The sequence below is a fragment of the Augochlora pura genome, chromosome 2, assembly GCF_028453695.1.
Source record: "Augochlora pura isolate Apur16 chromosome 2, APUR_v2.2.1, whole genome shotgun sequence".
Taxonomy (NCBI): Eukaryota; Metazoa; Arthropoda; class Insecta; order Hymenoptera; family Halictidae; genus Augochlora; species Augochlora pura.
In genome coordinates, this window is record NC_135773.1 from 21408714 (window position 1) to 21433104 (window position 24391).

General features: G+C 40.1%; 1 protein-coding gene across 1 annotated transcript; it reads right to left on the bottom strand.

Moving 5' to 3' along the window:
* LOC144478362 (uncharacterized) lies at positions 1-23625 on the bottom strand. The gene is made up of 6 exons (XM_078196178.1): positions 23503-23625; positions 23300-23420; positions 14585-14687; positions 14400-14485; positions 11324-11428; positions 1-4094 (listed from the first exon to the last, which is right to left on the bottom strand). The coding sequence occupies exons 1-6, from the start codon at positions 23542-23544 to the stop codon at positions 865-867; spliced, it is 3687 nt and encodes a 1228-aa protein (XP_078052304.1). The 5' UTR covers positions 23545-23625; the 3' UTR covers positions 1-864.
* Between the last annotated feature and the right edge of the window lie 766 nt (positions 23626-24391).

The window sequence follows — 24391 nt, forward strand, 5'->3', positions numbered from 1 at the left end:
AAGGTACATTCTATGCATGTGGAATCGAGTCTGATAATTCTTATTATATATATATGTAAATATATTAATATATTATATTATATTAATAATATATTAATATTAACATTATATTATATTATATAAATGTAACAGTTACATTTTCAACAACTTTTTCAATTCGAGCTTTGATGATGTCTGTAAAAATAATTTCAGAACGTTGTATAACAATTTTAATGACGCCTCAGGATCGCCATTCGAGTGCAAAGGGTTAACTTTCGGGGATTTTAAAATCGTAACGTCGCGTTAACAGAAGCAAACATCCGAGTAACAATAAATTACGACGGAGAAGAATTTTGATATCGGTTGTATTAATATTAAATATAAAATCATTGTTCATTCTACGTTTTAAATGTTCATTCATTTTACGTTTTTCAGAAATAAAGACACGCTGTGTTAAATATATTATAAATCAACTTGGCGTTATAAAATCAACTTGTGCAACTCGAGAATATTCTCTCGTCAGTGTAATAACCCTTTTACGAAGGTCTCATCGATTCCGATAGAACCCTTTTAAGAAAATCGTCGAGTTCTTTTCCCGTATTAACCCTTTGCACTCTGCGGCGCCGTTAATATTGTTATGAAACGTTCGAAAATTATATTTCTAAATATACTAAAGCATGGATTGCAAAAAATTGTTAAAAGTGTAACTGTTTATTATATAATCAATTTTCTTATATAAAATGGAAATACTAAAAGCCAGAAAAATTATTTCAGATTTGCGGTTGAAATGGCTTCGAGTGCAAAGGGTTAAACCCCGACGAAACGCTTTCGAAAAATGCGACAATCGCGCGAACATCCGCAATCTATTCACCAATCACCCTAAAACTATACCAAGGGTGCGACCTCTTTCTCGGAGCTCGCAACCCCTCTCTCGATTTTCTCCGCGCTCTCGCTGGATGTTCCATTATGGGAGAACAATATTTCACCGTCTAGTCCCGCTAGAGTCTCCTTTCTCCGACTCTCGACGAAGTGTGGATCGATTAGGCCGCCCAAAACAGCATCCACGTACTCGCTGCGACCGCTGTTGGTGTCGAAAGAGAACCCGATCGAAGGTACGAACAGCGTGTCAACCGCATCCTTTGGGGACTCTGTTGTCAGAGTGGGATTCGGCGTTGTAGTGGTAGTTGCGACCGAGGCTTTGGGAGGCGACGCGTCGGTCGCGTTCGAATCTTCGATCTTCGTCTCTCCGTCTGCCTCGGACCTCCTCAAGGGTAGACCAGTTTGGAAGTCGAGAGTCCTCTCTCGCAGAGGCACGTCGGCGTACCATTCGTTCTTGTAGCGGGGATTGCCGAAGCTCTGCGAGAGCTTGCCCAAGATCCTTTCTTTCAACGGAACGCCGCTTTCTGGTACAGGAGTGTCGACACTCTTCTTTTCCACAGAAACGGGACTCACCGTCGTGGGCGACGCAAAGATCCTATCTTCCGAAGGAATGGTGCTCTCCGTTATGGGGTTCTCGAGGATCTTCTCTTTCGACGGATCTTCCGTTCTGAAAGCTTCGAAGCTCTTCCCCCTGGAAAAGACGCTGTATTCCCTAACAGGAAACTCCTTAACGGGAAACTCCTTAATGGGAAATTCTTTAATCTCAAAACTTTTTTCTCCCAAAGGCGCAGGATCTTCCGTTCTTGGACTCTCGAAGCTCTTCTCTTCGAAAGGAGCAGAGTATTCCTTCCTGGGAGTATCAACGATCTTCTCTTTAAACGCAACAGGCTGTACCGTTGTGGGAGTCCCCTCGAGCTTCTCATAGTAGTCATCGTTTTCCGACTGTACGCCAGAGTTCACGTCCTCGGCGATCCCCTCGGCTCCCGAAGACTGATCGTCGAACATCGTGTTCCCCAAGGAGAAGGGTCGCGGCGAACGGTTCAGCTTCAGCAGCTCGTACATCAGCTGGAATAGATTGACCGTGCTGAGATTCTTCAGCGACTCCGTGTAGTCGTCTGTTAAGTTGCCGTCGGCGATCTGATAGTAATCGAGAGATTGATCTAAATTCTCCGTAGCATCGTCTGGTTGAATGGTCGTCGTCGGTGGTTCGATTTCTGTAAACTTGACGACCTCGAGTTCATCCGACTTTTGAATTAAAGTCGTCGCCTCTTTAGCCTGTTGGGCGACCAGCTTGCCGATCAAGTCGTCGCTCGACGTCAATTCTTCATTCTTGTTCACCGTCAGCGTCACTTGATAAGGGGAACTGGTCTTGTCGATGTTCTCCTCGATCTGTTTCACCGTCGCCGGCGGGATCGATCCGAAGAGCAGGTTCGCCGTCGACGATTCGATCGCTCTCTGCTCGCTCTCGATTTCCCCCAGTCTCTTCTCCACGTCTTGCAAGCTTCTCTGTGTTACAGGAGAGTTTCTGTTATCCTCGATCTTCTCGATACCGTCGACGCCTTTGTTTTGGGTATCGTTCGCTCGAGTACTAGAGGCTGCTGGGGAGCTTCCGAACCGAGAACCACCGGAGGAAAACCACCGGTCGGAGGAAGAAATAAGAGGCCTAGCTGGAGTCGAAGAGTGAATCCTAGAGTCCGTGGACGATTCTACGTCCTCGTAATCCAACTTCTTGCTGGGAAGAGAATGCGCGAGATAGTCTCTTGCTCCGGTATAAGAAGAGTCAGCGATGTCCCTGATCAGCAGAGTACTGGATCCTTCGGACTGATCGGTCACCTTTATCCGGAATTTGCTGCTGCGTTCCGTCGACCTTTCGAATTCTCCGGATCCATCGATCCTGTCCGTGATACGTTTATCTTTGTCAGTCTCTTGACGAGTATCGTTCACGGTGGTCGCTTTCGTGGTGCTCTCAACGAACGGAGGAACAGCCGAGGGACCCAGGTTGTCCCCTCGATCGTCTCTTTGGTACGGTTCGGTGGCTTGTTCCTCGTCGTCGGCAGCGGTCGACCTCGGCCTAGCCAAAGTGTCCTGATATTCCCGCGTTTGATCTTTAGCAGCTTTCCCGGATTTCACCTGGTCCGTCAAAACATTCTGCTGCTGGACCGTGGCGCCTCTGAGCGGCTGGCGCAACGCGTGGCCTAGACCAATGCTTCCTCTGGTTTCCAGGCCGTCGACCCCTTCCTCGTCGTTCACTCGGTAATCGTCGGGTACCTTGACTTGGAACCTTCCCGGAGACCTTTCGCCTTCTTCGTCTTCGACGCTTTCCTCGCCGTAGTCGTCCTCGTACTTTTCCCTGCGATCGTCGTCACCTCCAGGCGTCGACCGAACCGAGTCTTCGTAAACTTTGCTGTTTGTCAGCTGCGGGTTCCTCTCGTTGCTTTCGGCGAAGCTTCTGATGGAAGGAGTGACGAGACTCTTGGTTCCACTGTGCGAGAAGTAATACTCCGAGCTGTCTATAGCCTGGTCGAGTTTGTTATAGGCGGCTGTGGAGTGTCTGACGGTTGTCGGCACCGTGGGCGAGTAGAATCTTCTGGTGGTGGTGGTGACAGTGGGCACCGTGGGAGCGTAAGAGGGTTGGAACTGATTGGCGAACTCAGACTTTCGATGGCTGTCTTGGTAGCCTTTCGTCCGTTGCTCTTCGTGGTCCTTGATGGTCTGCACTCGGATGATCGGCGAATCCTTGACTGGTTTCCTGGCCTTCTCGCGACCAGGCAACCGCTCCTGGTAGTTGCGACTCGATTCCTGATTCTTACTCAGAGTTCGGTAAGCCGGAAGCGAGTTGAAGTCTATGGTTCCAGAGTAGTCGTAGGTGTTCCTCAGATCGTTTCCGGTCCCTCCGGCCGGATAGTAGTCGAATAGTCTTCCCGGGAACCAGTCGTAATCCACTATGCTCCCGGTTCGGTCCGGATCCACCAGGCCGTCTTTCGTGACGTCCGTTCCCGACTGCAGGCTCACCATCGCGTACGCGTTCCTGATCATCTCGTCGTCGTCCAGCTGGTAGCTGTTCCTGTTCGCGCCGATGTACGCCCCGCTGGAGGCGCAGTCGACTTTCGTCCACCAGTCGCAGGTCAGCAGCTTCTGGCTGAACAGGGAGCCGATCGGGCAGAGAAACGAGGAGACCAACTCGTCGTGGCATACATGGAACACCTGGCAGTCGGTCACTTCGTCGGCGTAGTAGCCTATTGGAAGGAGATCGAAGTGAAATTTTAAAACGTTTCCATGAAACGCGAGGCTAAGCTGTCTAGGTAATTGTTTCGACGATCGGAAAATCGCGCTGTGATTAGTGGATTTATATTTTAGATTTTAGATTTCAGATTTCAGATTTCAGATTTCAGATTTCAGATTTCAGATTTCAGATTTCAGATTTTAGATTAGTGGATTGACAAGACTAAATTCTTGACAAAAGCGAACAATCTCTAAAATTGATTTTTTCGAAAACGCAACCCTGGATAAAGAAAGGGTTGTACCAAATTTCTAATTTTTTAACATAGGAACACCCCATGCATGGTTGTTCTACGAATCCCGGCCCACCCTGTATACCCAAATCATTGGTCTGCAACACAACATACATGTTGATAATATAATGAAACGTGTGACGTGTCAATACGGAAAAGATGAATGAAAAAGTTGCTCGGTTTTACTGAACAGAATAAATAAAGTGGATGCCCATAGGCGATCCTATGTCATTGGACGTGTTACGTCAGTGCACGGACAGCTTCGCGACGTTCAAGCGTTTAAGAATCAGTTAGATGGTAATAAAACTGGCGTAAGCGTCATTATCGCTCTCTAACGCGAAGCTGACAAACTTTCTCACCGTTTCAATACACAGCAACATTGATCTGCTGTTTAGCAGTTTAACAGTTTGGATTTGTTTAACGAAACTGAAGCAGGTAAACGATTGCATAAGATGTAAATATATTGGGTTCGTGCATACGAAATGTCGGATTTTTAAGCGAATATATAGGAATCTGCATGTCTTTTTACAAAAGCTGCAAAAAGTATATACAGTATATACATATAAATAATATATTTAAAAATACTATATTTAGAAATACTATATTTAAAAATACTATATTTAGAAATACTATATTTAGAAATACTATATTTAGAAATACTATATTTAAAAATACTATATTTAAAAATACTATATTTAAAAATACTATATTTAACAATACTATATTTAGAAATACTATATCTAAAAATACTATATCTAAAAATCGATGGAATTCACCTTATTTTTAAACACCACACACTGTCCTAATAAATTTTGTAAAATCGCAAATACTTGATATTCCATCGTGCGAAATTGCAATTTTTCTAAATAAATGAAAGTAAAAGCGAGTGAAATTGTTTAGATGAGATACTTAAATGAAGTGGCAAACCCGGCACATTCCTCCGTTACGATTAACGATCCTAATGATCGAGCTCGTTCTTTTTCCCCACCCCTCGGCCTGAAATAATCGTGGCGGCGAGCAATGTTTACGTTCGACAGGTATTATGTAACGATTATGCGACTCTGCCTCCTATATTCGTACGGGCGGGGGGGATATCTCTCTTTTCCTCGTCGGGTTATCTAATAGCCCGGCGGTTTCTTCCGCGAGATCCGCGGGACACAATGGAGCCGCGATCGAACGGTGTTGTCCATCGAAAAGGTCTCGCGAACCCGATCGAATCCGCGGGTTACTTGGCAATTTTAATTGAAAACCGCTTTCTTCGCGTACGAAACGACGTTACACGAATACCTGACACGATTCCGTTACATCGGCGAATACGAACGTTGCACCATTTACCAGACGCGCTGCGGAGCCGTGGACGCTATTTACAATGGAAAACTGGCTCCCGTAAAAACGTGGACGGCGAATGGTATCGTTAGTCCGCGTAGCTCACGTTTTATTCAAGCTTTTTCTCATCGGACATCTAAAATATTATACTATATGTATATATATAGAGACATTTTTCGAAAATATCTCGAGATGTAATCATTATTTTTGCCATGCTACCCTAATCATTCTTTACGTAGAATTAACAGAAGAATCGATCTGTGTAAAAGAACATATGCATTTCTATTTAAAGAAATGTTGCAATTGTTAATTGCACATGCACTGCTGTATTGAAAAAATATTTAAAGGCACTTCGAACCATTCATTCATTTCTCCTTCGACAATTTTTCATAAATGCAATAATAACGGAGTTATGACTTGTAACAATCGACCACCCTGTGTATACAGTATAATATACTTGCATATTTCAGATGAATATATATAGAGAGAGATATAGTTATATATTATTTAGTCATACAATGTAGAGTGCCTGGTAATAACATATTTAATGAGAGTATTTAATAATTTTTATTAGCACTTTTAGATTATTTTTATAGTGTGTTTATATCATAAAAAAGTATATTATAATTCTTTGAAAAATGATATACGGTTTTATATATTTCCTTAAGCGTTCGACATTTCATATGCGCCAACCTAATATTTGGGAACAGTCGGCTCTAATAAGCTCTATCATCCATAACGTACCACTGAGAATTCTTTAATAGGGTTTTTAAAGGTGATCTCTTAATTACATTCTTATTATGCAAGAATTTTCCAAGGGGCGTGTAACAACAACAACAACAACGGCGAACAAGATTCGCTTTCCCCGTTATAAATAGGATCGCGACGGCAAAAAGACGAATGTCTGTAAGTTCTTGCGCACTTCGGCGCAAAGCCCAGATTAATTGAATCTCATTTGTACGGACTGGTTCTCCGGTTGTGACTTTTCTTCGACTGTAAAAAGAAGTCGACGATACCTGACATTATCGTCGGCGATCATCTTCTCCGGTATACCGAACGCTGACGCGCGCGACTCGCCGCTCGAAAATATTGGGTCGGTGAATGAGCTCGTAGCGCTTTTATATTTTCTCTTATTTTACAACGATTTGTTGCTGTTTGACGAAGCGTGTCTGCGAGATTCTACGTTACGAAACTGTCGTTACTAATCGTGTTTTTTTGAGGCATTTAATTTTTTTATTATTTTTGAGGCTGCAGCGGCACATATTCGACGACCGTAAAAACAATTCGAGCTGTCCGCTTGCAGATGCCAAGGTTTAATGGCGAAAAAGACATTCCTTAATATTTGCTAGTACAGAAATGATTTTATTCCTTTATTTATTTTTTATACACCAGACCGGTTGATTCTTGCCGGTATCAACAAATTGTTCGAGAGATGGGAAGAGGTCGTAAACAATAACGTCGAATACATAATGGATTAATTAATTGTTATAACTATTAGCACCGATTTGTAGAGCAGAAACAGGCTTACCCACTTTGTCGAACAGCAACAAATTGTTGTGAAATAAGAGAAACTGTGGAAACGTTATGAACTTATTCCTCAAACTAATACATTATCGTTTCGTTTCTTCTTAAATTTTCATCGAGCCACCGCCGCGTTTCGCAATAATAGCCGACCAGTTTCAACTTGTTCGCCGCGATACGCGCGACGGGTCGCTCGCAGCTAGTTTATACGAAAAAGAATCGCGCGGGTAAAAGGTCTCCGATGGTGCCGGACAAAAATCGAAAATCCAATTCCGACCGTCGTCGCCGTCGTCGTCGTCGTCGACGGATCGTCGTCTTCGACGGCTCATATAGATCATCAATTTAATCGCGTACTTTTTCACCTTTGGTTATCGGTGTCAAGGATGATTCTCACGCACACCGATGGGTGCACACGATGGTACCCACGTGCCGCCTGCGAACTCCACTTGTAGCATTTTCTTCGGAATAGGTTTCGCAATAGGTCACCGTCCCAGCCATTATCGGGGCTCCGCGGCGCCGCCGTGTATCTCGCGAAAATCTTCCCCATCCGTGAAAATCCATGATTACACACCCGTGAAACCTGCCCCTTTTTACGCGGCGTTAACGATACGTGGATTATTGTGGTTAACCGATAGCGCAAATAGCGACGCGTCGAGGAATCTATAGGAACGTACCAATCTCGCATCAAATATAAATTGCCGTATTAAGTACTAAACATACTTAATGAAGAATTGTGAAGAAAAAGACTGAGAGCAGAAATAAATAATAAATTAATCGACTACCTCAAAACTCAAGCAAACATATATAGATAAGTATAGGATACCTTGTAAGAAATTGTTGCAAATAAGTTTTTGTCGAGAACTACAAAAAGTTCCTACAAAATAAGACAATTGCTAAGTATAACAAACTAATAATTACTAAATACAACAAACGCTATGCGACTGTATAGACAACGTAATAAAAATCAGCTTTTCGCTTGCAACGTTGCAAAATTCGTTACCGCTTGTTTCATAAATACGATATTTTTTGTATTATTTTATTCGTATCGTTTTTACTCGTAATCCTACTTAGCCGAACAATTGGTATAATCCGAGATTTAAGGCGGACGATAGGCGAAGCGTAGCACAAAAGAATTTGTCCTTTTTTTATGGCAGAGTGTTTTCTGAATTGCAATAACTTGGTGTGAATAGCGAATTTTATAATATTATATAACAATAATTATATTTGTTAGTAATATATTTAATAATGTATGCAATATAAACTGTGGATTTCGCAACTTATTACAATGATTGAAAAAGGAAGGACATGCCTTTCGTACAATGAATTTCGACGGTTTTTATTATCCATTACGATCCGCAATCTACTTGAACCTTTTATCGATTACGTAATCGGCAATATCATTCTCAAAAATATGTCGATTATAGTGTCTTGTGTGATTTCACCGAATCATATTTTTTACATTATAGCGTTCGCTGCAGAGTGCATTAATATTCGTTTCGAGGTTTAAAACGATTAAGCGTTTTATTAGGTGCCGAAATGTTTGCTGTGCTACCTATACTACTCTACGGCTTCTCAAGAGGATTTTTTTACTGGATTACGTTGAAAAGAATTTATGATTGACCGAACGAGTAGAGTAAAGCAATTAAAGCGTTGCGCAACGAGGCTCGCGATTTTAAGGAGAATCGCTGAAAATTTCAACTACATGAACATAGATTTCGGCGACGCCTCTTTATTGTACGAAAATCTATTCTGCGAAAATACAGATCGGTAATATGACTTTCTCCCGGGATCGTGCGAGATACTTTCGACACGTTTAATTAACTCTTTGCACTCGAGCGGCGCCATTAAAATTGTTGCAACACGTTCCGAAATTACTTTCTTTAGATATCGGCAAAGCTTAAAAAAATTGATGAAAGTGTAACTGTTGTATGAGTCACGAGACTCAATTTTATCAAAATTAATTAAGAATAAATTTTGTTATATAAAATGGATATATTGAATATATGAGTCACGAGACACAATTTGATATGCATAGAATAAATTTTGTTACGTAAGATGGAAATATTAGATATACGAGTCACGAGACTCAATTTCATATGCATAGAATAAATTTTGTTATATAAACTAGAAATATTAGAAGCCAGATAAATTATTTTAGATTTCCAATTCGAGTGGCTTCGAGTGCAAGGGTTTAATACTTAAACGGCGTCTTAAGTGCTTCTGAAATAATTCACGTCATCCTCATCGTTCTAAATGCGAATCCTCTATTTTAGGAGTGTTGCAAGAATTCAGAGATAGCTTTTATAAAATCTTAATGAGACATGTACAATTATTAAGTTAAGGCTTATAAAATTGCATCCTTCGAATATTAAAGTATCGTTCTAAAATGTCATCCGTTTTCCTTAAAAAGCATACCATTTCTCGGCGATCCAAAATTGCCTCTAATAATTCGGAGGCGTCGAAAAAGAAAAATATAAAATTGCATCCCTCGAATATTAAAATATCGTTCTAAAATTTCACCCGCGTATTTCCTTAAAAAACATACTATTTCTCAATGATCCAAAATTGCCTCTAATAATTCGGAGGCGTCGAAAAAGAAAAATATAAAATTGGATCCTTCAAATATTAAAATATCGTTCTAAAATTTCACCCGCGTATTTCCTTAAAAAACATACTATTTCTTAATGATCCAAAATTGCCTTCGATAATTCGAAAGCATCGAAGAAAGAACTAAACAGAAAAAAATATCGTTTCCAATTTGTCAATTCCTCCGCGGAAATAGAAATCCACGGAACGGCGAGCAACGAGATTCGCGTATCTCGACTTGTTAAAAGTGAGTTCCGTTTAATGTCGCGGGTCGAGAAAAATTAAATAATAACAGCTCTATTATCGCTGCTCCTAATTGTGAAAGCGCGCGAGCGTTTCTCTTTTTGCACAATTAGAACGATTTAGACGAGTTTGGTTAATGGTCGTTCCCGCGCGTCGACGAAAACGCGACAGCGTTGCACGCGGGAATTGGAACAAAGCGTCGGGATTCTGTTACGAGAAGTGAATTCACGTCGAAGAAAGTTTATTATTATTGAGCAACGGGGCTCGATAACGTTGTTCGGTGTGACGTTGCCTGAGAAGTGGCAGAATGTCGGCGAAAGCGGCCGGACGATGAGATAAAGGCCAAACGAATGGTGCGAAAGGTTCTAAGGCAGCGCTTCGATCGTCCGGCGCGGCGTCTGCCTTTAACAAATTTTTGCGTTCGTCCATCGTCCGCCATTGTTCGCCAAGAATTTTACGCGTCCTCGAACTTTTCAGCGGTAAAAATGAATGAACGACCGGTCGGAGGCTATCCTTCGCCAAACGTGAGAGCAACGCGAGCATTTGGCATTACGAACGTATATCATAACACAATTCGATGCAACAGTCTTCAGATAAATAAGCGAGATAACCGAAAGGTGCAACAGATTACGCAGAGTAAAGAGTGAAACAACAGTTTGTTTCGCCATCCCCTATTAACGCGCCTAACGACACCCTAACGTTACCGGGCACACAACCGTCGTTAACAATTCTAATCCGACGTTGGCACAGCTCTACAATTTGGTAATCATGAAAACTGTACACAATGTTGGAAAAACTGCTTGCCCAACGCTCGTTGAAGCAATTAGCGAACCGGTCTCGTTTTAAGCGGAACTCGTTTGACAGAAACGCGCCGCGGAGGAGCGTCGTACCGCTCGAGAGATTATTTATCGGATGGAAAGAAACCGAGGAAGCAACTTTTCCTCGGGGTATTACCATCTTGTAATCTTCATAAGCGAGAATGTTCCGATGAATTATTAAACGTGCGCGGGACGGCTTTTCCCCCCCCGACGGCTACGATGCAGCGCGACGCCTAACTTCGCGAACCGGTCACCGCGATCCTGTGCGAAAACCACGGAGAAACCCCCTCCCCTCCTCCCCCCCCTTGCCGCCGTTGTTACGCAACCCGAAACTGGTGACTTTTCTCGTCGGCGTCACCTTCGGCGAATCAGCGGGATTTCGTTGACAAAGTGATACGATACCGACGCTACGAGATCGTGGGTAATGGGGACGGTGAATCATGTTTGGCTCTCATTCACCTCGTGAACGTCCTTCGCACGTGAATCCCGTCTGCGGCAGCGTCGTGTACGCAGGATAATCGACGCCCGGCTCGCCCGGCACGTTCATCCTGATGTCAGCGAAGTCTGTAATCAGAATTAGTTTATTCGTCGCTGGAACCGTAGTTTTAACATAGACTGTTATGCTTGTTACGCTTTGATCGGCCGATTTTAACCCTTCGCACTCGAAGCCATTTTACCTCTAAATCTAAAATAATTTTTCTGTCTTATAGTAGTTTTATTTTGAGCGACGATGTGTATTTTGTATGTACCAAATTAATTCTCGTTATGCATACTAACTGTGCCATATTTAACAATTTTTCTAAAATTAAACATTGTTGCTATAAAAATTATTTTAAAGGGTGAAAGAACAATATTAGCGGTGCCTGAGAGTCACCATTAAAAGGGACCAGAAAATAATGTATCTTCCCATGCCGATATTTGATTATGCCAACTGATTATGTACTTCGAAATCGTGCCAAAAACATTTTAAGATTATTGTGACTTGTAATTAAATAATATAATGTATATATAATATAATAATATAATATTTGATTGCCTCTGCCAGCTGATTATGTACTTCGAAGTCGTGCCAAAGATATTTTAAGATTATGGTGACTTGTTATAGTTAAAGAACATAATTTATATAATATAATAATTTAATAGCCAAATAATATTAATCTCGTTTTGCAAATTGGGGTGAAGTGACCAGCCAATAACACTAACAAGGGTAATTACATTATCGATTAAAAATAAAAACTTGTTAAAAATTTCTTCGTTTGAATTTAATGTAAGAAAGTAACATTACCTCCCAGTCCTCCTATGTACATAACATGCCTAAAAGTTTCGAAGATAGATGAAAATGTTGGAGCTGATACGATCGAAAGGCGAAGAGAAGCAGTTAAAACGTTGAACGAAAAAACGTGAGCGTCTTTGGAATTCTCTATCTCGTCGCGATTCACAATGGCTCAAGGTCGCAAAAGGAACACACTCGTGGCCGGCCCCGTGCGTCTGACATTTAAAACGGATGCCCTGTGTTTACAGCTCCCGGCATGCCGCGCACGTGATTCCTACGGCACGGTCGCCCGCAATTTGCAAGAGGCTTCACGCGACCTATGCCGCTGAATTTTTCTACGCCTCTTGTATCATAATCGATTGCCTTTCACGCCACTTGCTAATGTTCTTCTCTTAACGATCTCATCTCGATGGTGCGCGGAGTCTGTTATTTCGCCTGTAATACGCGTCTCCGCGCTTATAATCGTCCGATGGAATGAAAAATAGGGGAAGAAGACGAATGGCCATCGCGCGACCGTCTACCTCAAGGTGAGAGAGACACGGAAAAGTAAATTATCAACGGCATTTTTTGTTACTGATCCAACAACAGGTGATAATGTCATCCTATCGACGATGTGTAGACAATTTGACAAACGACTGTGGGAAACTGGAAATTCGAGATTTAACCCTCTTAGTGCCGGGCAAGAAATTCACGATTTTAACGGGGTTTGGAAAAAGGCTCGTCAAAACCAAACGAAAAGCAATATTTATATAATGCAAAGAGCAGTGTATTAAGAACGAAATTGAGGATGAAAGAGTGACGCCAATTTTTCTATATTCATTGGAAATTAGATAAATAACGAAGGTATAAGTATAAGGCACTTTTCGCTATATTATACTATATTATACTATATGTCAATTGCTATAGCATATAGCAATAGCCATTGATCCTCGTTATACTTACGAGAACGTGAAAATAATGGTAAATTCTCCCGGCAGGAAAAGTAATTTAAATCTAAATTGCATGGCAGATGTTAGCGAAAAGTGCTAAGCTCAAAAATAGCCGACTAGGTCCATCCGTGTCATAAAGAATATTAGTGCTGGGCGCTAACAGATATCGAAGACAGGAAGCGACGATGGTAATCAGAAATGTTTCTGTACGCGGATAATGGAACGCCAGAAAACGAACGAGAGAAACGGGGAAACAAAGGTCAGGGAAGAACATTTTCATTCGCGATGAGGATGTTGACGAATTAAAATGCCTTTTGTTCTTTTGTTCTCCCTAATTGATAATGTTGTAAACGGCAAGGATCGTGTAGGAAATTCAAATTTTTCGTTCGACGGAGGCTGTTGTGCTTGACCCCGTTTTTATTCGTTGACGCGGCGATGATCGTCGATGCTTGTTTCGCTGATCGGAAGCCCGGGGGAAAAAGAAAAGTGTAAAAGTAATAGCGACGACCACCGGGAACGGTTCAGTAATTAGTTACGTATTGACACCATTTCCACTGGTTGACGGGATTCATCGGGACGAAAATAGAAATGTCTATTGAAACGTAATCTCCCGGCGACGATTGTCGTTAATCATGCTATAAATAGTGGTGAAGCGTGATTGAACGACGTTGAGATGGACATAAATTAAGCGGTCGATGCAATCTAAGACTGCATCGACGTGACAGCTTCGAGTAATTTTAGTAAATCTTGAAAAAACAATTACGACACGGTTGACAAATATTTCTCTTATACGACAGACTTGGATAAACAATTTATATATTGTAGTCGCCTTTCTGCTGCAGAAAATATGGATCGATTCGTAACTTCGAACTTCAATTATTAATTAATACACTATCGATGAATTCCACGTGAAATCGCAATTGCGTTTAAGGATATCAACCCCTTGCACTGTTATAACTAGTCAGACTCGTGATAAACATTTCATGCAAGATCTACCAAATACGAATATTATTTATTTCTCCTAAATCGAAATCAAATTGAATTCATTGAAGTGATAATTCCATTAACATTACTGAAACACATTCCAAAATTATTTCTGTAGACATCGCCGAAGCTTAGATTTAAAAATTGTTGAAAGTTTAACTAGTATATTTATAATAAAATAAATATTAACAATATTTATAATAAAATAAATATTGTTACATAAAATGAAGACACTAGAAGCCGGAAAAATGATTTTAGATTTGAAGTTAAAATGGCTTCGAGTGCAAAGGGTTAATTGTCTTGTGTTAGACGCGGAAAAGAACGCGCGAAGGAAACTCGCGCTGCTTACCCATCGGGTCCTCGGAGGAATCGTACTGGCCGCCGGCTGAACCGTAGCTGTCCAATACCCCTTCTTCGTCCGGATCAAAGTACTTCCTGTAACCGAACAATATCGTCGCGCGTTAGTGTTCCGATAGCATAGCCGGTGCACGAACGATAGAACTCGACGCCGTCGAGTTTTCGATTGTTCAATACCTCCCCCTGGTGCCGTCGATCGCTCGACGCGACAGCGAGCTCCTCCTTGGAATTTCATGTTCAAGACTGCCTTGAATGTTGCACAAGACCAGCGTCACGAGACCTGAACAAAAAGGAGTGCCCCGGTGAGTATTTAAAATCGTAATCGTCGCTGCCCGGGCACCTACGCTCCCAAAGGAAAAGATAGCACGCGCGTGCCGTCTTTTTAGCGTTACAATTATGGTACATTTCTCGCGTTATAATTATGGTGCAGGAAACGTGCCAATGATATAGAAAGACCACCTTCTACTATTAATATATAAACGTAACTTTGATTGACCTTTTCTTCGACGAATTCTCGTCGTAAAAATAAAAATACCCGAATGAATACAGACAAAATGATAAGCGCATCTGAAAAATATTCCATATTATATTTAAAATAGACGAATATGGAAATGGTATAACTGTGTCTGTGTTTAATAATGTGTGGAACCACCGTGGTTCTCAATTACTTCTATCATTCTTTTTAGTAAGAACTTTAATCGAAGATTGTGATACATTTTTTTAAAGTATATTGAACGAACTTAAGATCCTTTATCACTTTACCATACCTTAATGAACTTTACCTTTATCCACTTTACCGACCGGTTGCTCGGCCGTAAATATTGTTACATTCCCATGAACAATGTTTACGTGATCTATTTTACTTATTCCATTTTTATTTCATTAATTTTGTTCATTGCGAAATTTAAAAGATTGTATAATAACGCGGAAGCTTGCGATACTATACTCTCATAACTTTACCTCTATAATAGACAACAAGTTATTGGTTAGCCTATGAAAAGTCGATTTATAGACTACCGGTCGGTAAAGTGTTAAGAATGAAAAGAAGCTACCAATAGCTATCATAATTTTGATTTGACAAATAATGGCACATTAAAGTAACGAAATTAATAAACCTTAATACTATATACATATACATATATATATCGCATCGTTCCGAAATAGCGGAAGATATACATGAAACGTGACACCCATAAAGCCACCGCAGTTTGACGACTCCATGAATTATTTTTGTACACGGTTTGCCCGTCTGTCGAAGGTAGTAATAAGCCGGTCTTCTCCTAGGATAAATACAACTGTTTCGGTTCCGTAATTTCAGAGGAGTCACGGAGCAATCTGCTTTCGAACTTGATCGATGCCTGTACAATAATGCCGGATCGTGAGAGCATCGTTTCGCACGCTTCCACTTGTTTTACACGATCGAGACTGTCGCGGCGAACGGTGACGAAATGCAACGACGACGTAGCCCGGAAGTGGAATAATTTCTTAGAGCAGAAACAAAATTAATATCTATAGTTTTAATATAAATATTACAAATAGATATAAATATTAAATTTTTTAAATTAAATAACATAAATATTAAATTTTTTTTATAATATTATATTATTTAATATAACATATTAAATGTTATATAATTATATTTAATATGAATCTTTATATTAAATAATATAAAAGATATAATATTATAAATGTTATAAATATTATATTTACAGTAATTACTTCAGCGTTTAAATATTAGCGGCGATAAGACAGAATATTATTTCAACTTGAAAAGACGAAATAACATTCGTACTTGACGGGTTATTGTTAGAAATTATAATCACGAGTCGGACTTCTTAAAGTACGGCAAGGGGTTAGCGCAGTGTCTCGATCAGACGAATTTGTCGACTACTGTGTTAAGCGCGTTCTCCGCTCAGTTTTCGTGGGAAACGGACGACTGGAAAGCGGACAAGTAGGTGGAAGCCAAGTTAACTGATGGAAGATCGAGCGCGATGATTCGGGAAACAGAGCAACGATAAGCTATCTTTATGGGTAACAGCGACTTCTAAAATGATTCAAATTACTATTAAAAAGATTGTTAATTTGTACGATGAGTTCATAGGATTATGTAAGTCCCAGGTAGACTCGGCTGTTGCTGGATTATTAACGGATTGCGGGATGAGAACAGGAACAGCGAGATATTAGCGTGTTACCTGGCAGGTTTCTCGTTTAGGAAATTTGTAATTAACCCTTAACCCTCTTAGTGGCAAAGAACGATATATCCTTTCATTTCTTATTTCTACTTCCTTTTTGAATTTGGTATATATAAGATTTTACTAAATTCTTGCAATTTCTTTTCAAAACTTGATTAATCCACATCAAACGAGTTTTGTATATTTCGTTCGAATACACGCGATTCTTTTGGTTGGCATTAAAAGGGTTAAAGGACGTCTGATATTCGAGCCTGGCGTGTTAATTCATATTAATTCGTATTAATTCATATAAATACGTATTAATTCTTATAAATTCGCATAAATACGTATTAATTCATATAAATTCATATAAATACGTATTAATTCGTATAAATGCGTATAAATACGTATTAATTCGTATAAATTCGTATTAATTCGTATAAATTCGTATTAATTCTTATAAATTCGTATAAATTCATATTAATTCGTATAAATTCGTATAAATTCATATTAATTCGTATAAATTCACATAAACTCGTATAAATTCGTATAAATTCATATTAATTCGTATAAATTCACATAAACTCGTATGAATCTACAACTGTGGCAAACCCTTCACGGCCGCCTTCTCCATCCTCGCGCCAAAGAGAAAGAAAAAGGAAAAGCAAAGAGAATCCGGTACACCATTGACTTTTAACAAACGAAACGGCCGCGGCTCGATATTTCGCGTGGATCGGTATTTGTTCGTTCGCCAAGCAACTTAGCGACCTTTCCCGGTGCATCGTTTTTAATGTCAGTAACGATAGCAAAGCAAGCGCGGGCGAAGACAATGCGCGCGAGATGAATTCCGGGCCGGGAGCGTACAAGCGAACGGACAGCGCCGTGGAATCCGTGGAACTCGGATCGCCGGATTGATAAATCGCCCCTCCCACGCACGTGATCCCGTTATCTCCCGTTTCTCAATGACATCGCGCGTGCTATAGTTTTTTTTAATTGGGTCGCACGTGAGAAAGCGATCCCGTCGAGAGCGTGTGTCGCGCGACAACGCGATCCTGCGTCTACCGCCGCGAGACCGCAATTAATATTAACCCTTTGCTCAACTGTAATTCTAAAATAACTTTCAAGGAATTTTAAATTAAAAACTAACATACGTAACGTATAACATTTCCATCTTATACGACAAAATGTATTTTATCTTTAATCTTGTAATTCAGACGGCGACAGATATATTTTCAATAATTTTTGAAATATAACATTCTCGTAGTATAAAAATGATTTTGGTACGTGCTGTAACAATTTTAGTGGTGCCTCGAAGTTGCCACTCGAGTGCAAAGGGTTGTGGTTTGATGAAGAGGACTGCGTTAAAATGCGAGAGTAGATGCTTTATACGCGGAAAATGGAAAATTAATTGGCGCCGTTTTTACGTATATCACTATATTAAAATAATTTATTGTTCTGTTTGAAATCTTAATGTTCTATAAAGAAAATCAAAGTATAAAAAAGGTAGCTTATAAATTGGTTGTCGTGGTAACCAATAATTTAGTACGAATTATTGAGATAAATGTGTTAGCTCGTACTATCAAAATCTTTAATATTACTACATTATTCTCAGATCGATTACTAAATCATTTTCTAAATTTTAAATGTCTCTAGCGATTAATAAAATGAATAAAATCAAAATATAAAGAAAAATTGAACATTAAGCTAAATATTTACAACCGTTCGGTTAATTGGCTTCTGCCTGCTCCTTTCTTATTAAAGATTGTTAAGAGCGGGATCTGGAACGCCAGAAAAACATTTAGATCCGGCTGGTAGGCTAATCCGTAACCAGCGGAATTTCGCCATCGAACAATTCTTTCGCCGACAAAAGTCGTACAATTATTGCGGTAATCCCGGAATGCGTCAGACGAAAACGCGTCACGATAGAAATACAGTGTCTCTAGTTAGCGCAACCGGCTGCCTGCAAATACAAATTAGTTTTAATGGCGGATGTCGAAATCCCTGGCGAGGATACTGCGAACAAACTCGTGAGTTACGCAAAAATAAAAAAAGGAAGGAAAAGAAAAACGTTAAAATTGAGACACCGGAAAGTCGTGCACGGAAATTAACAAGTCGAGCAATCGCGATGATTCGGAGACCTAATTAGAAGAATTTAGATTTAGCGCCGACTGAGAAATACGCGGACAATTTAAACATTGTTTCCCCGGTGGAAAAAGTTTCGTTTCAGTTTACGTCTCTTCGTAGACTTGGAAACTTAACCCTTTGCACTCGAAGCTATCTCAATTTCTGAAATAATTTCTTTAACTTATGATATGTTTATTTTATGTAATTAATTCTTGTTATTCGTATCTCAACATAACCTTAACAATTTTTAAAATACAAACTTTATTAGTATAGAGATTACTTTGCAACGTGGTAGAAGAATTTGATGGTGCCTCGCAGTCACCGCTCGAGTGCAAAGGGTTAAAGCGTCATTGATCAAAATTCATCATTCTCCAACTCTTTTGACACTCCGATCTTTTAATTCTCCTTTTACCGGGTAAAAATTTAAAATTTTCTAAAATTTAAAGTGGAAGCTCTGAATCTCTGAAATTCTGAAAATCTCCTGAATTTCCAAGTTTCGATTGTCCACGTCGCGAAGCCAACGCTCTCGCCGCTGCCACGAGAATTTGACGACGTTGTTGACAAGGCAGGGCTCCTCTAAACTTCCGACGTATCCCCGGGTTTCACGCGGTTCCCGAGTTGTCGAACTTGTGGAAACTATTCGCCGCCGCGATGCCTCCAATTCCACGGATACGCGTGAGAAGATCGTGCGACGCGGCGATTTCAGTTCCTGTGTGTTCGTCATTGTGCGCCGGTGCGCCGCGTATCTCTCTTCGCGTTACTTCCGATCAATTGAATCGCCCCCACCGATTCATTTGTAACTTCTCGTCGGAGGTGCATTGTACTACGAACAGAGTCGTGAGAATATATTTGCATGTTCCTGGCCCCGCGTCACCTGTATTTATGAATCGCCGCGGCGCGCCGCATAATACGATCATGAGCGACAGATAATAGAAAACAGCGTTTCGCGCTCGATAGTCCGCGACCCGCGTCAATGGTAATTAAATTGTCCTATCGGTGTCATCGCGGCGTGCTGAATAATGATCGCACGTTACCTTACAAATGTTGTTCGATTAATTAGATCGTATATCTCTCCCACTACCTAAACAATATCTCTATCATGCGCCCTTTTACATGACAATATACTCAACAAAACTATTACAAATTGATTAGAAATTTACGATTGAAAATTGTTTCTATTTTGTAAGAAGTTCTATTTTTCAAAATTTATTCGAATCGCTGCGACTTACAAATTGTATTTATATTTATTAATAAACCATGGATTTTTACGAAACATTTCTTCTTTCAATGATACGAACAAGTTTGAAGATTCGATTATTTTATTTTGCTCGCGGTCCATTCATTTTGCGACTATCCGCGTTAAAAAGTAAAATCTCGTGGCGATTCCATTCTCGTGTTCGTAAAACTTCTTGCTGATTTTACACTTTTTCCCGTCGACGATAAAACAGTGTTCGATTAATATTTTTCGCGTCTACGGGCAATACATTAAATTCCGCCGTTCACCAAAGACTCGGAGAAGTTTTGCGGAGTGTTTGGTTGAAACCAGGAAATGTAGCGCCGCTTAAAATCATTTGATCACGTCTCGCTACGATCGAACGAGGAAAACGTTCCCGCGAAGGTTCAATGACACGCGTGTACCGAAATAGAACGTCAATAATTCGTATACCTGTTGATTTCGCAACGTTCATTACGTCGTTGTAAATTAACATCATCCTGTTTCATTAATCACGTGCCCTGATCCTGTACGTATCAACCGATACCGCGTTTCGCGCAACACGCCACAAAATCGACCTCGTCGACCGTTCACCGCGGCCGAAGATCCATCGATTCTTTAACGATCCTATTTACACGAGAAATTCCTTGGGGCCCCCGATCCGTTTACTTTTTTAATCGGCCACGAGCAGACCAAACGAATCACTGCCGCCACGCTCCATCGCCTATAATGTACCGATAATTATGAACGTGGTCCACATAAAAAGAAAAATGAATTTGTCAGTTATTTTACACCATATTATTTTTAACTGAATTTATTCATAATTCAGCTATTTTAAGGGGAAATTCAAAATATTGATATATTAAATTCAAAATATTTTCTATATTATGGGATTGCATTTTGTGACTCGTGCAACAGTTAACAGCTCTTAACAATTTTCTAAATATAAATAAATGTGATAAAAATGATTTTGAAACGTGGCATGATCATTTTTCACTCGACCGCAAAGGGTTAACTCCATGTAACTCAAAAGGGCCTTATTAGCCCGTTAATAAAGAATAATAATAATAATGCATAACCTTGTCCATAAATCTTCAGACACCTGGTCATTCTAAAAAGAAATATTAATCGCAGCGCATATTCGATGTTATTATTGTACAAGGAAATAATCAATCGAATTAATTATATATATTTCTATTTGTATTTCGTTTTCAAACAGCCAAGTGTGTGGAGAATATATATTGAACAAAAGCCTGGTTAAGAAGATCGGGAATTGCAGTAAGCTTTTAATTGAGCAATATACCCAGCAATGAAGCCACGTAAATTGAATTCAGGTACAGTTACACGCTCTACAATGTGGAGCGCTCGCATAAATATCTCTGAATTTCATTGCTTATTGAATCTCGTACGGACAATACCGGGCTTTACCGATACAATTAATTCATCGATGGCAATTCATACGGGAAAGTTGCCAAGCATTGATCACCTATATCGTAATCCGATACTTTAATTCCTTCTTATTTATTGCGCGTTGGTTAACAACGACTAGCGATCGATATATGTAGTATGCACCACCTGTTGCTTCTGTAATATTTTTATAATTGATAATTTTGATAATTGATAATTTTGATAATTGATAATTCTGATAATTGATTATTTTGATAATTGATAATTTTGATAATTGATAATTCTGATAATTGTTTTCGGTACTGAATAATGAACCGAGAAAATCGGACAGCGGTTAATACGGTATCAACAACCTGTTGTTTCTAAAATATTAGGCTGTTGCATACGAAATGTCAGATGTTTAAGTGAATATATGAAAGCGAGGGATGAAAATAAATGGAAATTTGTCCGATAAGAGTGTAATACCTGTAGATTTGATAGCGTAACACGTGGAGTTATGGCTTCTGTTTATATGCCAGTTGATACGCCTGCGCACCGACCATCGACATCGATTTGCAATATTCATTACTCATTACCTTCGAGCCGGTCTCGTGTTACATAGAGCAGGCAATGATAATTCGCGCGCTTTGTATACGAACGAGGAACGACATTTTATCGATCATTTCCCTGCGAGCATCGGTTATCGTGTTCGTGAATCTCGAAAATGATGCGCCAAGAAGCAATGTGGACCGCATTGCTTCGAATTTCTCTTGCAGAATTCAATTTCTGCGAGACCGTCGGTAATCAAAAAATAACATTCATCGAGTCCGGAATATCGTAAAAATCACCGTTATAAAAGACCGAAGTGCTCGATGAAAGATGAAGATTTCGTTTGACCGTTCGCACGTGATCCACGATGATCGCGTGTACGAAAGAGCCGAAAAAAATTCATCCGATGCCACGTGATCCCTACGAAACAAGCATTTCTCTAAAAAATATTTTTCTAAAAAATATTTCTCTAAAAAATACCAATAGAATAGTAATAAAATAGACGGCAACGATGCGACAAGGAACCACAATTATTATGAACGTGGGCGATAAATTAAAAAATATAGAATAAAACTTTAAACAGCGAACAAGCGAACCTGTCGAATTGAAAAACTGATTTAATTGCATTCAACGAAAGCGTCGACTATAAAAACGCAATGCATAAAACCCATGTTTCTATAGAGAAGATGATTTATCTCCAGATAAATAAATTATCTCATGTCAACAGTTTCACTTTTAACAATTTTCTAAAATTAAACTTTGTCTATATAAAAATTATTTTGAAACGTGATAGAACAATTTTAGTGGTGACTTCGAGTGCAAAGGGTCAATACTACTAATTGTTTTAGAATTATCCTAAAGCGTGCGAAATTGCTGACTATGTTACCATTTGGCATAAATCGAAGAAGAAGTATATTTATTATTGACATTTCCTTATGTATACACGACGCAGCTAGCAGGTGAAATGAAAAATCTTAAACAGTGTCGTTCTGACTGCAATAATGTTCTAAGACTACGAAGAAAGATAAACTGGTACTAAATTAATATTTATCTTAGACACGGAAATACTCGACTCGACACCAATGCACTTTGCGAAAGATACTTTGTTAAACAAATGGAACGGAACCTTAAATACCGTGGACAGGGTCGACGTTCTTACTGAAACGGAAACGCACTCTGTAATTAATACCGCGCTGTTAATTTCCTTAACAACAGGATTCCACCACTCGCGCCACTTTCTTATCGAATCGGTCTGAATGAACGTAGCGTAGAAAATAAAGGTTCTTATGGGCGAGTAGCCACGCTGCCGCGGGTGTCCCGGTGATCCGATTCGCGACGAGAGACGACGACAGCGAACGGCGACGCGGCGTCGGGACCGCGACGACGGGCCTTTCGTCGCGCGGTTATCGCGAATTGAGACTCGATTCTCGGGGAAAATCTCGCACTTACACAGTATACGGAGGCTGATTGGCATTTTGTTGCGCGTCGCATTTAGGTATACGAGACGGAGAGGTGTGGTTGAGGTCCGCTCGACGCCGAACGTCGTCAGGCCGATGGAGCAGCCGATGCACTGCGAGCAACACGATCTCCACCGTAAAGTCTTCTTCTCGGGCCTCGCCGATCCGTGGAAGGGATCACCGACTCCCTCTTACCTTTCTTTTCGCTTTCCACCTCTCACCTGCCCGCCGAGTCATCCCTGCACACAGGACACAGGAATCTCGTGGCGGAGGCCGCGCCTCCGCGAAAATTCGGTGTCCTCTCCGCGACGATCTTTCTGCTCGGTTGTTCGCGTTCTGAGCGAGCACACCTGAGCATACCTTTCAAACAACAACATTATTAGAAATGTTATGCCAATCGTGACCAATTTTTCAATTATTTGAAAAAATGATATTACAAGTAACGTGTTATTTTGTATCACGTTATATCGTTTCTAAAATAATTTTCACATTATTAACCCTTTGCGGTCGTGTGTCTACTCCCAGCCGCCAAAGCAATTTATTTATCTTTCTTTTTTTAGTTTTAGACAAAATTAAAACATATTATCGTGTTACATATGTCTAAGTAAAACGGAGATTTTGTTTCTTCTTCTTTTATTACTGTTATCTTATTACTGTCCACTGAAAGAAAATTAATTACGCATGACTTGTGTATAAATTTAATACGACCGCAAAGGGTTAAAGACCCTTCTATTCAAAAGATTGTTAAAAACGTAACAGTTTCACGATTCACTAGACTCAATTTCATATTCACAAATTGTACTAAAATAAAACTTAGCACATTTTATATAGAATGGAAACGCAGCTGGTTAAAATGTTTAACCAGCTTAACCTTCTTTTTTTTATAATTTTATAGCCAGGCTCAAAATGGCCTGGAGCGCAAAGGGTTAAACAGGTGTTCGTGCCCGCGAGCATTTATTATTTGAAATGATATTTGAACCCTTCTTAAGAGTGAACACTAGCATTTGCAATCACCTTTTTTAAATAACAATATTTCAAATATCATAGCAGACAACGTGTTATTTTATAATTAGTTGAGATAATC